A 17,692-nucleotide genomic window follows, 5' to 3' on the forward strand; every position below is an offset into this window, starting at 1 on the left:
TAAGTATGTTGTCAGATCTTGAGTTTGTTGAAGATTGTGAAATGTAAGAGATGGCAGCAAGTGGTGATCAAGTTAAGATTTCAGACACAGGGAACATACAGACATGAAATGCAGGGATCACTTTTATATGGGTGAATTTATTGCGCCTCATTGGTCCTGAAGTTATGGTAACCAGTATAGTAACATTATCTCATTTATTGGAGCATTGAGAATTTTATGGCAGTACAATTGCATCAAAAGATTTGTTTACAGCGTATATGGTGTAGTTTATATGGATTGTTCTGCTCTCTGACATCTCTTTAACACTAAAAAACTGAAACAACAAAGATTCATTTATCACATTGTAGCCATTGATATTAGTATATCCATTTCCTTCTTTTGAGCATGTAGTGCGGTATGATAACCATAGCAAATCAAGCTTATGAGAAATAGTCCCTGCTGGTTGTAGCCACTTTCACTTTCTCTTGTTCCCATTTATAGTTGCTGATGTTCTTGTATCCTCCTTTCTTTTCCCTTGGTTTCCCATTCCAGCTTTAGTTCACTATATAATTTAAAGGTGATATTGTGTGTAATGTTGTAAAACAAGAGGTGATGTTCGTTCTTGGGATTTGAAGATGACAATGGCTTCAAAAATCAAGAGGTGGAGCCTTGATGGCTCATGTGTGATTCCCTCTTAATGAACCCCAAAACACAGGTGATGGGGAGGGAGGGAGTAGGAGGGGGCAACCAGTACATACATATATAGTCCAAGTCTTTCGTCAAAATCATGATCAGCAGATCAGACTCCTGTTCTCCCATATAGTCATAATAATGTTCTAGATCAAAGTTTCTTTTCCTCATGGCTTTGCGACTTTGATAGATTGTAAGAAACACTAAGAAAATAAATAAATGAATAAACATTTTCTGTAATATCCTATTTTAGGCTTATTTTCTTCTTTTTTTTTAATTAACAAATTGAATTACTACAATAAGACAATCCACAAACTGTGTAAATTGATCCAAGTCATAGTGTTATGCTTTCCATCAAAATAAAAATTTGTGCAGATCTTTTGAATTGTGCTCATGTTTTTTTAACTCAGAATCTTGGCCAAATTGGATCCGCATTCACTGATATCCAAACAACTCATTGGTGCTGTGTTCATTTTTACTTTGTCATTGGTCAGTATAGAGTTGTGGGTTCAAGTCTTCATCACACTGGACCATTTGTTGATCCCCATTCATATTCACCCAATGCTGTTTGGTTTTTGTGTGTTTGTCTTCTGCAGAGCAACTTTGTTCTGTGTCATTGTAGCTAAGTTGGTGTCAGTGAAGAAAGCTGAGCTGCAGAATTCTGATGTCATTTCTTTTTTTTTCTTTTCTTCTCTGATTGTTGGTTTGTGTCTTGATGTCCCAAACCAAGGCACAGGAATAGGCATTGCCAAACCAACCATCCAAGCAACAGTGCCATACTCATGCACACAATCACACACACACACACACACACACACACACACACACACACACACACACACACACTCATACACACACAAACACACACACACACACACACACATACACACACACACACACACACACACACACACACACACACACACACACACACACACACACAGTCACTCACTCACTCACTCACTCATGCACACACATATTATTCTTTCAAATTGGATGGAATTCATGGTTGATGACAACAGTATGTTGGACTGTGGGTTGCCTCCCCATTGCAGAGACACCAGGACTGCTGGGTATGTAACACACAGTCTGTCGCCTCCATTACTGGACGGCATTTGTGACTGTTTGGATTGCTGTTGTGCCATTAATCTGCCTGTCACTTCAAGAACATTTTTGTTGCATGATTTTGGCTGCATGTACACCCCCTTCTCGGTTTTTGGTTGTTGTTTTTTTTCCACGTTTTGTTGGAGGTGTTCCTGTACATCATGTTTTGTATGATTCCAATTTTCCCCCTGGTCCATATTTTTTAGATTGTTATAATTTTTGAATTTTTTTTTAATCTGAAGTGAAAACTTCATGTTAACTCTTTGACCACCATAGGTGACTTAAGTTGATTATACAGTGCACTACCATTGGCGACTTTTGTTGACATGGAGGGGTAATGTTGATAAGACCGTTTTTCACATTGTAACAAACTTGACAGTTGCAGCCAGTTTCATGCCAATAGAACAATGACAAACCTTTGTTTCCTGGCTGAGTTTGAAGTGAACAAAGTCCATTGTGGTGTTACGACATGAACCAACGCCTGTGACTGAGATTTCAAAAATATTTGGCGCTGGGGAGCATTTTTCACATGGAAACTTGGCAGTGAAAGAGTTAAAGAACTAAGAGCTTCATGTATCCAGTTTTTGAGAAAGTTTCATGAGAAAGCTGAAAGTGTTGGAGCATTTTAGTGAAGAAGAATGTTCCACTTGAGAATTTTCTCATTCATTTCTTTTTCTTCTTCTCGTTCATAGAATAATGAGAATGAAAAGCTTCAGATGCTTTATGAACATTAATGTGAAAAAGCGGAAAGCTGAAAGTCAACGTTCTTTCTGTGGAGGAGGTTCTGTGAAAGAGCTCAGGATTGAGTGGCATAAACAATCTTAGCGGCACTACGTTTGCTTAGTGTTAAGATTGTTGCTATGTCTATGAAATTTGAAAAGACCTAGGAAAAGTTAAGTGCTGCTGATGATGTCATGAAGAGTTGAAAAGCTGAACCCTGTCAGAAGTTGAAAAAAGAATTGAAGACATCCTGTAGAGAACAAAGAATATCAGGTGAACATCTTTCAGTTGTAGAAGAGAACACAGACTCAGAAACTTCTGAATACTGTGCTCAGGGAAGGAGGTTCTGAAGAGAGGTGAGAACCTCTAAGTCACAGGAAAAAAAACCCCAAAAAACCAAACAAACAGAAAAAAAACAACAACAACCAAACAATACAAAAAAACCCAACAAAAACCTCTCTTAAAGACAAGTTGAGTCCTCGAGTTACACAGGTTCTAAGAAAGAGATTTTTTTTTTTTTTAAAGAGAAGGGGGCAGGGGAGGGGTGTGGGAGGGGGGACCCAGCTGTTCAAGGTCATATACCTGATCAGGACATGACTGTAGAGCACAGTTTTGAACAAGCCATGTACTTGTTTGAGGTCGTATGCAAATAAGGGCTGACAACTGTCATGCAGCTGATGGCTCAGATGGAAGAGCATGAGAAGGAAAGATCCGTGGAGCTATTTGAGGTCATATTCAATGAAGGGATCACCACAACACAATCTGAGGTCGTATTCAATGAAGGGATCACCACAACACTATCTGAGGTCGTATTCAATGAAGGGATCACCACAACACTATCTGAGGTCGTATTCAATGAAGGGATCACCACAACACTATCTGAGGTCGTATTCAATGAAGGGATCACCACAACACTGTTTATATGTCTTTTTAATGAAAAGGGACCTGTGAAAATCTTCACAGTTATTCATTTCTTTTCCAGCAAAGAAAGCTGCTTAAAAGACAGAGTAGTAGTCTGTTTGTGAAGAACGTTGCTTGAAGATCTGGAAAGTGTCAGAGCCCTTCAGTGTTAAAAAAAAAGATAAAAAAAGTTATTATTGAGTCCCAGAAAAGGTTCTGATTACTGGTCTCCGCACTCAGCTCTTTCAAGTGTGGCCTTAAAACCCACTTCTTCACAAGATAGCCTCCCTCCCCTAACTCTTCCTTGTCTTTAGTTTCTTCAGTTTTAGAGTTATGCATGCGTACGTGTAAATGACTGGTGTGAAAGCGCTTAGATTTGTCTCTGCACAAGATTCAGGGCTATATAAATACTATTGTTATTATTATTAACACCTAATAGAATAATGAAGTTGCCGTGGCAGAATGGGTTAAGCACTGGACTTGTGATCCAGTGTTCATCTGTGGTCAGGATTCAGTGCTCCGTTTCAGCATGGTGTGGTGTCCTAAGGAAAGACTCTTTACTTGGATTTCCCTCACTCCACCTCACAGGTGTGAATGGGTACCTGACTTCAGTTGGGGATGGTTAGTTTCAGTTTCAGTTTCAGTAGCTCAAGGAGGCGTCACTGCGTTCGGACAAATCCGTACACGCCACACCACATCTGCCAAGCAGATGCCTGACCAGCAGCGTAACCCAACGCGCTTTGTCAGGCCTTGAGAATAAATAAATAAAATAAAATAAATAAATAAATAAATAAAGAATAATAAATAAAATTAAAAAAAAAAAGAATAATGATAATGAAAAAAAAAAGATAAATAAAAAAAAAATTAAAAAAGACAAAAAAAAGACAACAATCATAAATAAGCAAATAAATGTATTTTAAAAAAAAAAGAAAAAAAAAAAAGGCAGGCACACATTCACACACACACACACATATGCATAACACTAACAGATATGCACCAAACATGGGGAATGTTAAAACAGTGGAAGGAGAGGACTGGGCCCCATCTTCCTGTGCCAAGTGGATGGGAATTCACTGCTGCCATGGCCGTGACTCAGTGGATGGGAATTCACTGTTGCAAAGCCCTAGACTCAGTGGATGGGAATTCACTGCTGCCATGGCCGTGACTCAGTGGATGGGAATTCACTGCTGCCATGGCCGTGACTCAGTGGATGGGAATTCACTGCTGCCATGGCCGTGACTCAGTGGATGGGAATTCACTGCTGCCATGGCCGTGAAAGGCTATAGGACCTTTAACCTTAAGACTTTCGCTGCCAGGAAAATAAGATTTAAGTGAAATCTTTTTGCCAGGGTTTTTTTTTCACAAAAAATGGACAAATGGATATCTGCACGCACAAAATCATATTAGAACAACCACAATAATTATAAAAAAAAGAAAAAAGAAAAAAAAGAGATAGATACACAATGCATTGTGACTTCTCCAAGTGATAATATGGATGTGAGGTCACGCCCCCTCAGTCTCCACCCCTCTCACACGGTCACTTTATCCAGTTCTCATCAGACTGCGTTGGCTGCCTCATGACGTAGATGGGGTTTCTAGCTATGAATAGAATCTAGAAAGATTCCCCAAGCTAAAGCTACCAGTATTTTTGTCAACGAACTGAATGCAAACCAGGGAAAAGTCAGAATATTTCAGTGACGAGTTATCTCGTCATTGTGGCAGCGAAGCGTACATGCTTGCGATGACGAGTTATCTCATCATATAGGCAGCCTAGGGGTTAATAAGTGAAGTATACTGATACAAGTTTGTTTCCATACGTCAGTATACTATATCTGTGTGGTCTTCCTCTGATAGTGATATCACTGCAAGCTTCAGTATACAGGAGCAAGGTGGCAGAATGGTCAAGATGCTCATCAGCCAATACAGTGCCCTTGAGGGTCTGGGTTCGATTCCAACTCTCGCCCTTTCTCCCAAGTTTGACCGGAAAAATCAAACTGAGCGTCTTGTCATTCGGATGAGACAATAAACTGAGCTCCAGTGGCAGCATGCATTTGGCGCACTGAAAAAGAACCCATGGCAACAAAAGGGTTATCCTCTGGCAAAATTTTGTAGAAGAAATCCACTCACACTAATGTACATGCGTGCACTCTAGACCTGACTAACACGTTGGGTTATGTTGCTCTCAGGGACGGGCACTATAGCCGAGTGGTTAAAGCATTGGACTGTCAATCTGAGGGTCCCGGGTTCGAATCACGGTGACGGCACCTGGTGGGTAAAGGGTGGAGATTTTTACGATCTACCAGGTCAACATATGTGCAGACCTGCTAGTGCCTGAACCCCCTTCATGTGTATATGCAAGCAGAAGATCAAATACGCACGTTAAAGATCCTGTAATCCATGTCAGCGTTCGGTGGGTTATGGAAACAAGAACATACCCAGCATGCACACCCGGAGTATGGCTGCCTACATGGCGGGGTAAAAACGGTCATACACGTAAAAGCCCACTCCTGTGCATACTAGTGAACGCAGAAGAAGAAGAAGTTGCTGTCAGGCATCTGCCCAGCAGGTGTTGTGTAGCATATATGGAATTGTCAGAATGCACTGATGCCTCCTTGAGAAACTGAAACTGAAACTCAGTATACAGTGAAATGATGACATGCCTAGAATATATATTATGATTTACTGCTTTTTGTACCTGTTCTATATCTTACATCACAGCAAAAGCATGCGTATTGGATTTTTTATTTCTTCCTCTGCTTCATCTTATCATCATCACCATCATCATCGTCATCATCATCACATCGTCATCGTCATCATCAGCGTCATTGTTATTATTTTTGTTTTTAGTGACATCATTGTACTACTGCTGCTGCTGTAGTTTCTCAGCAAAACACTCAATTATTCATACATTCATTAGATTTTCAACGCTTTACAAAAATAAAATGAAATAAAAGATAGGTTGATTAAAAATCATTTCTCTTTCTGGGTTGATTGTAGTCACTTTCTCTCCTTCACACACCTAATAATTCCTGCGATGCAGCTTACATCACTTTAACAAGCATTCACATGTATGACTGTTCTAACTCATGCTGTGAATGCACAATGTCTTAGAGCCTTGACTGAGAGCACGACTGCTGTGTTGTGCGGTTGTTGTCTGTGCCATGTGACATTTCAGTTGATTTCTTGTTGGAGTTTATATCATATTGAATTGTATGACCTTTTTTTGTCTTAACAGATTTCTCTGTGTGAAATTAGGCTGCTCTCCCAAGTGGGAGGTTGTTTCTACAGTGCAGCACAATCTTAGAAAAAAAAATATATATATTGATCTGCATGTGTGTTTGTTTTACTGTCAAAGTGGATTCAGTTATTTTTGTTGTCATTTTATGTCTCATCCCATGTTGAATTTTGGCTCATTACCTGGTAGGGGAATGTGATTGTAGACATTGTCAGCCTGTGTCTCTTCTTGTTGTTTCCTTGTAGGAAATCAGGTGCCATTCTGTGTTATCCTGCTTTATAGAAGATTTTTTTTTGTGGTTTGTTTTAAAGTAAATGCTGTGTTTGTTTTGACACATCTTTGACACTGAAACTGGTGGATTACCCCATTGTGAATTGGTTATATCCATTGACATAGTGTGTCTTGTTTACCCCATAGTAAATTGGTTATATCCATTGTCATTGTGTCTTATTGACCACATAGTGAATTGGTTATATCCATTGTCATTTTGTGTCTTATTTACCCCATAGTGAATTGGTTATATCCATTGTCATTTTGTGTCTTATTTACCCCATAGTGAATTGGTTATATCCATTGTCATTTTGTGTCTTATTTACCCCATAGTGAATTGGTTATATCCATTGACATTTTGTGTCTTATTTACCCCATAGTGAATTGGTTATATCCATTGTCATTGTGTCTTATTTACCCCATAGTGAATTATATCCATTGTCATTGGGTGTCTTATTTACCCCATAGTGAATTATATCCATTGTCATTGTGTGTCTTATTTACCCCATAGTGAATTATATCCATTGTCATTGTGTGTCTTATTTACCCCATAGTGAATTATATCCATTGTCATTGGGTGTCTTATTTACCCCATAGTGAATTGGTTATATCCATTGACATTTTGTGTCTTATTTACCCCATAGTGAATTGGTTATATCCATTGTCATTGTGTCTTATTTACCCCATAGTGAATTGGTTATATCCATTGTCATTTTGTGTCTTATTTACCCCATAGTGAATTGGTTATATCCATTGTCATTTTGTGTCTTATTTACCCCATAGTGAATTGGTTATATCCATTGACATTGTGTGTCTTATTTACCCCATAGTGAATTGGTTATATCCATTGACATTGTGTGTCTTATTTCACCTTTGGGTATTTTGGTTTTTGGAGTTGAATAAAACATGATTAACATATGTGTTTATTTATTTATATGCACATCTGTTTTATGTTTTTGTATGTGAGAATTTGTAAGCAATGATTTTTAATTGACACCACATGATTAACATGCATGTTTCATTTATTTGTATATCGTTCTGTATTATGATTTGTGATATTTTTTTTTAAAGTAATGCTTTTTGACAACCACAAAACTGGCATTATGTGTGAGGTTTACTTGTCTGTTGTAGTGTGTCTTTGCAAACCTGTAGTATATACTACTTCACTTGTCTGATTTTTTATTATTTTTATGCTGCATTGCTTAACTTGTAAGAAACACATCACATACACGATGTACAGGAAATATATATTATTTTATTGTGTTTTGTATTTTTCTACACAGTTGTGTTTGAACTGTGAACATCTGGAAAACACAGCTTTCATTTTGATGTAGGTGCTTGTTTGAAGATTTGATATATTTTATTTAATGTTTAACATGTATGCGTGTGTGTTGGTTAGCCACTAACCTAACATCTGTTCACTAAAGTGACTTGAGATGGGGAAAAAAAGTGCAGTGTATGTGTGTATGTGCATGAGAACATGCTCAAACTATACACAATTACAACTGTGACGATAAAGATAGAATTTTGAATGTCAAGGAAATTTGGGGGATGGTAAGAAATCTAAGGAATCAGATTAATTTACCAGAAAATCAACTGACTGAGTAAGTATGTATTTGTGTATGATAGTCGCAGTTATATTTTTGTTAGTCTCTCTCTCTCTCTTGATCTTGCATCCACTAGGAAACAGGTACAGTTGGTGATGTGGGTTGATAACATCTCACATTGGTTATCATGACACTGGGAGTTACCGGACAAGGTCAGCTGAGCAGATGTTAATGAATAGTCGTTATTTCGGACTCGCAAACACAAGTGCCGCCTGTCAGACTGTGAAAGTCGACCTACAGCCTGGTGTGGCCTTGATTTCAGCAGGCTGTGCAGACAGAGTGGATAGCTGCATGCCACGTTGACTAAGGGCACACACGTCGACGTTCAAATCAAAGTGTGATAAGTGGTCATGGCTTTTTGCCAGAATGATATTGGTTACCCAGTGCCAGACAGCAGCTGTATGTGTTCTTGGGGAAACTTGAAGAGAGAGTGTGAAGGACTTGAAGAGAGAGTGTGAAGGACTTGAAGAGAGAGTGTGAAGGACTTGAAGAGAGAGTGTGAAGAAGTGTGAAGGACTTGAAGAGAGAGTGTGAAGAACTTGAAGAGAGAGTGTGAAGAAGTGTGAAGAACTTGAAGAGAGAGTGTGAAGAACTTGAAGAGAGAGTGTGAAGAAGTGTGAAGAACTTGAAGAGAGAGTGTGAAGGACTTGAAGAGAGAGTGTGAAGGACTTGAAGAGAGAGTGTGAAGGACTTGAGAGTGTGAAGGACTTGAAGAGAGAGTGTGAAGAACTTGAAGAGAGAGTGTGAAGAAGTATGAATACCCAGAAGATTTACTCTGAAAGGTATTTGATAAGTTGTTGTTTTTTTTTGGTTGTTGTTTTTTTCTTTTTCAAAATTCATAACATTTTGAAGTTGAATGAGAGAGAGAGAGAGAGAGAGAGTGTGTATGTGTGTCTTTGACTGTGAGGACATGCATGTATGTTTATGTGTGTACACATGTTTGTTTGTTTGTGTGTTTTTTTGTTGTTTTTTTTGGTGTGTGCTTGTGTGTGTGTGTGTGTGCGTGTGTGTGTGTGTGTGTGTGTGTGTGTGATGTATTAGTATGCATGTGTGTGATATGTTGAATGCATATATGCATGTGTGTTAGTATGATGTATCCGTTTGAAAGACAAAAGTCATTGGCTTGTCAGCTGTACCCCCCCCCCCCCCCACACACACACACCCTTCGCCCTACCATTCCCCCTCCCCAACCCAATCATTCCCCTATTCACAACAATAACAACAACAACAAAAATAGTCTGTTATATCTTTGCTTTTCCTTTTTGTTGACAGCGCAAAAGGTTTTCCTTGGAGGATGTGGGCTTCTTGCTGCAGGTGTTGCTGGGAGACTACTATGAACCTGAGTACTTGGAGGTATGTATATTACAGGCACTTTGTTAATGACCAGGTAACAGTATAGCTATTATGCTGGTACAGAAATGAAATCTTTTCATGTGCCTATGAACTGCCTGTTGTCGGGGACTACTATGAAAGTGAGTACTTGGAGGTAAGTACACAACAGGCACATTCTAATGACCAGGTAACAGTATGGCTGTTATGCTATACCCTTCTTTTAACTCTTTCATTGCCATGGGCAACTTTAGTTGACCAGAAAATGCACCGACATGGTGACTTTTGTCGACATCGAGGGGTCATGTTGATAAGACCATTTTCAGTGTAACAAAGCTGGACAGCTGCAGCCAGTTTCACACCAATAGAACAATGGCTAAACTTTGCCTCCTGATGGAGTTTGAAGTGAATGAGTCTGTCGTGTTGTTTTGATATGAACTGAAGCCTGTGACAGAGAGCATTGATTGTAAAATGTTTGGCGCTGGGGGAGTGTTTTTCACACAGAAACATGGCGGTGAAAGAGTTAATAGTCACTGTCTTTCCACAAGTCAGTCTGGGCATCCCCTTTATGCTGGTAACACTTGGCCATCCCCTTTATGCTGGTAACACTTGGCCATCCCCTTTATGCTGGTAACACTTGGCCATCCCCTTTATGCTGGTAACACCCCTCCCAGATTCTGTGCTGCACAACTTCCTTCCTCCTGGAATATTCAAAATATCAACTTCATAAATTAGAAGAGAATAATGACTGAAAGAAACAGAACTGTATAGGTACGTATATTTTGGTGTGATTATTGTGCTGTTAACACAAAGCCACACCCAACGCTGTACCAGAATAAACACCTAGAGCGCAACTCCATAGTCTTCTGAGACTGAAGGATGCCTACTAACACAAAATCATGACAGTCTATATAAAAACCACAATAACAGTGATAATTGTCAGTCAAAAGTTATGCTGGTGGTGGTGTTTTTTGGGTTTTTTTTTTGTTTTTTTGTTGTTGTTGTTTTATGTGTGTGTGTGTGTGTTCAGGCAGATGGGGTGTGGCATATATTGATCTGTCTGCAGGCCTTGACACATCCTTGAAACTGAAGTGCAGTAAAGTGCAGTGATGAGTGTATTACAATCTAATCTGATAATATGTGTTTTGATGTACATAATCGTTAAGTATTTAGCTAAGTTTCTTTACATGTCTGGGAGGGATGCTCACTCAGTCTGGCTTCGTGACAAAGCCATTATTGTCGTTAGTAGGGGGCTTAGTAGTTGGTGTCCAAAGTACGTTGAATCAGAACAGGCACAACTGAACACCACCGAAGTGACTCAGCAGCAGTGCAGGGTCTCCTCTGGTGTGTGGCGTCCTAGCGACCAAACATCAGTGGTTCCCTGCGGAATGCTGACGCTGGAACTGTGAATGACAAACCCGGGTGTGGCCGTGTATGGGGGAATCTAAATGAGCAGCGTGGGAGTAATGCCACTGAAACGGTGCAGATGATGGTGCAGCAAAAAAAAAAAAAAAAAAAAAGTTTCTTTACTTGGTACTGATTGATTAGATTAGAGCATCTTAAACATGGAGTTGATCAAGTTTCATGTCACCCTTGAGTTGGTGTTTATTGATGAGTTGCTGGACTTGCTTGGGGTCTGTTGTTGCTATTGGTCACAATCAAATTATTTGATAAATTTTATTCATTGATTCATGCTTTTTATGATATGTCTTGTGGAATGGAAAACACAAGTCTTATGAATGCACAATCTAATTCAGATTATTGATTCATCAAAAAAAAAAAAAACATCAACAGATTGAGTGACGTGATGTGAATCTGTGTTTTGTCAACAGGAAGTGTTCTGTTCTCGCAAAGTGGACAGTTTAAAACTGTGTGTTGTCAACAGGAAATGTTCTGTTATTTCTAAGTGGACAATGTAAAACTATGTGGACAATGTAAAATTTTGTGTTGTCAACAGGAAACATTCTGTTCGCTCGACGTGGACTGCATCCTGGGGGAGACTGACGCAGAGGCCACACCCATGACTCCTTCAGGAGAGGATGCTTGTGACGGGGGTGAGCAAGGGTCATGCACCATGATTGTGTAGCTGAACGAGTATTGCAAAAAGCGCCAAAACCTACAATGTAGGCTCTATATATACAGGGCTGTGATGCATGCTGGGAGGTCACGCACCCAATGACACAGGCTGGACAGTGGTCACTCGGCCTACAGCACTGCACGAACAGCAATCCTCGCTCGCAGGCAGCCTATCGCGAAGTTTTCCCTTGTTATACAAAGCTCAGTAGAAGAGAGAGTATTGCAAATACCCATATGTGTAAGCCATTGCACTCATATGGTGCAGAAATTGTGTACCATGAGGGTTGTGTTGTGTGGGGTGTTGTGTGTGTGTGTATGTTGTGTCTAATCAATTGTCATGATTATGTACTGTGAGAGTTGTGTTGTGTGGGATGTCGTGTGTGTGTGTGTATGATGGATCTCATCAGTTGTACTGTGAGTGTTGTGTTTGTGTGATGGTTGTTTATATCGGGTGTCCCCAAAAAAGTGAACCGCATTTTGACAAGTATTTTCTCAGTGATAGAGAAACCGAATTCATTGAAAATTTTCACACAGTAAACTTAGGTCCTCTAAAACATACATGTACACTTTCCAACACTAATATTCACAAGCATTCTCTCTCTTTCACCCACTGCTTCTCTTCTTTCCATATAATAACACTTATAGTGAATAGACGTTAAACTGAAGATCTCACACACACGCACACACACACACACACACAGACACACACACACACACTGACAACAGAACATTGTTTCAGAGTCTGGAGAACTGAGGGGTGACTCCATTCTGCCCCGCCCTGCCCAGGACCTGTTCCTGTGGGCTGTACTGATGAACCAGCAGGACCTGGCCAAGCTGTTCTGGAGAGAGGGCAATGTGAGTTAGGCCCCTTGTGACGTCAGTCATCATCAGTCACCTTGAGATGGGTCTTTTTTTTTTTTTTTTTTTTTTTTCTTGCTGCCCCATCTTGTGCACTTCTTCATCTTATTTCTTCGTGGGCTGCAACTCCCACATTCACTCATGTGTACACGAGTGGAGGAGGAGGAATTTTTGTTTAATGTCCCGTCACACATTTCGGTGATTGAAGACATTTTGTTGAAGTATTTATGAATACATTTGAGTATTATCGGTGAGAAGGGGTGGGAGATGTGAATGAATGGAGGGTTGGGGGAAACTGGCTAAATGAGGGTGAAATGAGGGTGATATTTGAAAAAAAAAAAAAAAAAAAAAAATCTAAATACAATCACAGGAAATTACTTAAAGGACTTCGTAAAAGAGAAGTCATTAAACCGACAAGTCAAACAACTGATAATGAATGCAAAAAGTCAAAAACATCAACGTTCTCAGTCACTTGTCACGAGTGGGCTTTTATGTGTATGACTATTTTTACCCTGCCATGTTTCTGTGGCATTTCTTCTTTCTGTTACATGACCAACATTGACTTGCCGATGACTCTGTCATGGTTGATGCATGCTGGGTATTTCCATGTCTCCATAACCCACTCAACACTTACATGGATTACAGGATCTTTAACTTTGATATCCTACATGCGTGTGCACACAAAGGAGGTTCAGGCACTAGCAGGTCTGCACACATGTTGACCTGGGAGATGGGAAAAATCTCCACCCATTACCCATCGGGGGCCATTACCAAGATGCGAACCTGGGACCCTCAGTTTGAAAGTCCAACGCTTTAACCACTTGGCTATTGCGCCCGTCAATTTACCGCTGCTTGAGTCTCCCATATACAGTCACAGTGATGTTTGTCAGTCGTAATCCAAGCCTTGGCAGTCCACAGGGAACTGTTGTTGATGTAAGGTCCTCAGGAGGCCACACGCCAGAGGAGACCCGGCACTGCTGCTGAGTCACTTTGGTGGTGTTCAGTAGCACCTGGTCCGATTCAACCTACTTAGGGCACCACCTGCTAAGCCCCATACTGACAGTAATTGTTTAGTTGCAGAGCCATAGTGAGTGAGCATTCCTCCCAGCTTGTGAAGTTTGTGGCTGAAGTTAGTGAAATATACAGCAATAAAATGGTAATAGATCTGACCCTGATGATGACCCTATTGTTTGAAACATTTATGCTTCTTATTGTTAAAGCATTGGACTTTTTGAGGGTCCCATGTTGGAATCTCAGTGATGGTGCTGGTGTGTAAAGGGTGGAGATTTTTCCGATTTCCCAGGTCAGCATATGTACAGACCTGCAAGTGCCTGAACCCTCTTCATGTGTATACACACACAGAAAATCAAATATGCACGTTAAAGATCCTGTAATCCATGTCAGTATTCAATGGGTTATGGAAACAAGGACATACCCAGCATGCACACCCCCAAAAGTATGGCTGCCTACATGGTGGGGTGAATAAACAAAATGGTCATGCACATAAAATGTTACATGTCTGTGTGAGTGTGTATGTGTGCATGCCTGAAATGTGATCAAATGACACAGGAAACGGATGATGAGCACCCAGTGACAGCCGTCAATTGACTCTACCCAAGTAGGCATCCTGTCGTGCAGATGACCCTGAGTTTGTAAAGCTCTTTGAGCTTGGTCTCTGACCAAGGATACATGCTATATAAATATCCATATCATAATATCATCAGAGGTCCGCTGCCAGTGGAGTCTTGCTTTTGTTTGAATCATTCTTACGCATTCATATCATCATTTTCCAGGAGTCCACGGCAGCAGCCCTGGTGGCCAACAGCTTGCTGAAGGCCATGAAGAACTACACCAAGGACGCAGACATCATGCACAGACTGCAGAAAAATGCAGAGTGAGTTGGAGACTTATTACTTCCCCCCGCCCTGCCCCCCCTCCACCTGCAGTAAAGGTTATATTTCTCAAGAAAAAAAACAAACACATGTAATTCAGTTCCACATAAAGTCATCAGAATCACAACAACACATAATCAGATTTCATCAAAAGCCAGTGAAGCGTTACACAGTAGAGTACACTTAAAGGAGTGTACATAAACCCTGACAGGATCACTTCACATACGGTAAGTTATATCATTCATTATTCAGGAGACATGTTACTGAAACAGTTTTATTTTTTGATCGTTTTTGTGTAACTTTTTGACATCAGCAGCCAGTTTCACACCAATAGAACAATGACTAACCTTTTCCCCCTGACTGAGTTTGAAGTCATAATAATAATAATAATAATGATAGTATTTATATAGCGCTGAATCATGTGCAGAGACAGATCTAAGCACTTTCACACCAGTCATTCACACGCATGCATAATTCTAAAAGTGAAGAAACTGCAGACAAGGAAGAGGCAGGGAAAGAGAACAAGTCCATTGTGTTGTTTTGACATGAACCGAAGCCTGTGACTGAGAGCATGGTTTCTAAAATATTTGGTGCTGGGGAGTGTTTTTCATACAGAAACTTGGCAGTGAAAGAGTTAATTTCTCAGTTTGAAGACTTACAGGCTTTGGAGTCTGAAACAAAAATGCATGCGTCTACAATTTCTGCCCCCTTAGTGAATTCGAGGACTTGGGCATCGGCGTCATCAACAGCTGCTACTCCCACGACGAGCAGAAGGCTCAGGACGTGTTGGTGCGGGAGCTGAACAACTGGGGCAAGGCGACCTGCGTGCTGATCGCTGTGCAGGCTGACAACAAACGTTTCATCTCACAGACCGCCTGCCAGACGCTGCTCAACTCCATCTGGATGGGCAAGATGTCCCAGGACAATGGCTTGATCACACGGGTGAGGGGGACCAGAGTGGGGACAGTATTATGGTCACTGAATCATATTGTGCGGGGCACAAATGCTGAGTGGTAAAAGTGTTGGACTTTTCAGTCTGAGGGTCCTGGGTTTGAATCTTGGTAACGGTGCCTGGTGGGTAATGGGTGGAGATTTTTCTGATCTCCCAAGTCAGCATTTGTGCAGACCTGCTTGTGCCTGAACCCTGTTCGTGTGTGTACGCAAGCAGAAGATCAAATACGCATGTTAAAGATCCTGTAACCCATGTCAGATTCAGTGGGTAATGGAAACAAGAACAAACCCAGCATGCACACACTCAGAAAACAGAGTATGGCTGCCTACATGGCAGGGTAAAAACAGTCATACACGTAAAAGCCCTCTCGTGTACATACAAGTGAATGTGTGAGTTGCAGCCCACGAATGAAGAAGAAGAAAATCATATTGTTGTTTTTTGTCGCAACAATATTTTTTGTACTGTGATGCACTGGGTTTTTTGTTGTTGTTTTTTTTTGTTGTTGTTGTTGTCACAACAAATTTCTCTGCACAACATTCAAGCTGCTCTCCCCAGGGAGAGAGAGAGTATCGCCAGGGAGAGAGGGTATTGCCGGAGTGCAGCGCCAGATTTTTTTTCTTTCTCTGTCTGCAAGCGTGTTTGTTGTACTCTCAAAGTGGGTTTTTTTTTAAATATTTTTTTTCCAGGGACAACCTTAGTATTGCTGTTGGTTCTTTTGCATGCTGCACGTGGGACCACAGTTTATCATCTCATCCGAATGACTAGCACCCAGACCATCACTCGAGGTCTAGTGGAGGGGGGAGGGGAAAGCTTAGTCCATACATGGGATTTGAACCAGTGAACTCTCACTTCCTGGTCACCGGTGGGTCACCATTCGATCATGATGGTGAATGTGGCTATGTGTGAATTCAGGCAGTTGGAAGAAGGTTCTTTTGTCATACAGGCTGTGATTATGAAGGAGTAATATTGCCAGAACTTACCAAATTGGTACCATAAATGTCCACTTTTTGAAAGCTGTTGATATGTTACTGGCCTTGAAAAACCATGCTCATGATCAACAGTGTAAGCTTTAAGTGAGGAAGAGGAACTATTTGCACATGTGCGCGTGCGCGCGCGTGCACATACACACGCACACACACACACACACACACACTCATTGAATTTAAAATTTGATAATTTTGTTATCAGTCAGATATGATTATGTGTGTACATTGTGTGTGTGTGTGTGTGTGTGTGTGTGTGTGTGTGTGTGCCAACAGCTGATTCCCAGCATGCTGATCTTCCCCCTCATCCTCTTCATCATCAAGTTCCAGGATGAAGAGCGGGCGCCCTCTGACAACATCGTTCCCAGAACAGCGAAGGTCTCTCTCTCTCTCTCTCTCTCCGACAACCTTGTACATTCAAGTTGTGCTTATTGATGTCGTCCTAAAGGCAAAATGATGTATGGAATTTGTCCATTTTCCTGCACAAAGTGTTTAAATTTAGAGAAATTGCAACCTCATAATATGTTTTGCAAATGTATCTGTGTTTCATGTGATTTCATGTGATTTTGGTTTTCTCGTGTTTATTCAAACAAATGTGACGTAATAAATGTTGTTTGTGTACCCCTTCATACGGGCTATGGCCTGATGAATAAATCATCCGTATCCGTATCTCTCTCTCTCTCTCTCTCTCTCTGTTTCTTACTTTATCATTTATTCATTTTAGAAGTATGTTCCCAGCCCTGTGCTTCTTACTTTATTATTTATTCATTTCGGAAGTATTTTCATAGCCCTGTGTTTCTTGCTTTATTATTTATTCATTTTAGATGTATGTTCCTGGCCCTCTGTTTCGTACTTTATTATTTATTCATTTTCTTACTTCATTATTTATTCATTTTAGAAGTATTTTTCCCACCTTTCTTATTTTGTTGTCTATTCATTTGAGAAGTATTTTCCCACCTTTCTTATTGTGTTATCTGTTTCTTTTTAGAAGTATTTTCCCGCCTTTCTTACTTTATTATTAATTCTTTTTAGAAGTATTTCCCGCCTTTCTTACTTTATTATCGATTCATTTTAGAAGTATTTTCCCAGCCGTGTCT

General features: G+C 40.4%; 1 protein-coding gene across 3 annotated transcripts in view; it reads left to right on the plus strand.

The window, feature by feature from the left end:
- LOC143290567 (transient receptor potential cation channel subfamily M member-like 2) overlaps positions 1-17,692 on the plus strand; it is a 117,846-nt gene that overhangs the window by 49,598 nt on the left and 50,556 nt on the right. For all 3 annotated transcript variants that reach the window (XM_076600131.1, XM_076600132.1, XM_076600133.1), the window contains 6 exons: positions 9,778-9,858; positions 11,792-11,888; positions 12,650-12,765; positions 14,562-14,662; positions 15,374-15,602; positions 16,872-16,973. In XM_076600131.1, coding sequence (XP_076456246.1) covers positions 9,778-9,858; positions 11,792-11,888; positions 12,650-12,765; positions 14,562-14,662; positions 15,374-15,602; positions 16,872-16,973 — 726 coding nt within the window. The remainder of the gene's footprint in view (positions 1-9,777; positions 9,859-11,791; positions 11,889-12,649; positions 12,766-14,561; positions 14,663-15,373; positions 15,603-16,871; positions 16,974-17,692) is intronic.

Source organism: Babylonia areolata, chromosome 15 (assembly GCF_041734735.1).
Source record: "Babylonia areolata isolate BAREFJ2019XMU chromosome 15, ASM4173473v1, whole genome shotgun sequence".
NCBI lineage: Eukaryota > Metazoa > Mollusca > Gastropoda > Neogastropoda > Buccinidae > Babylonia > Babylonia areolata.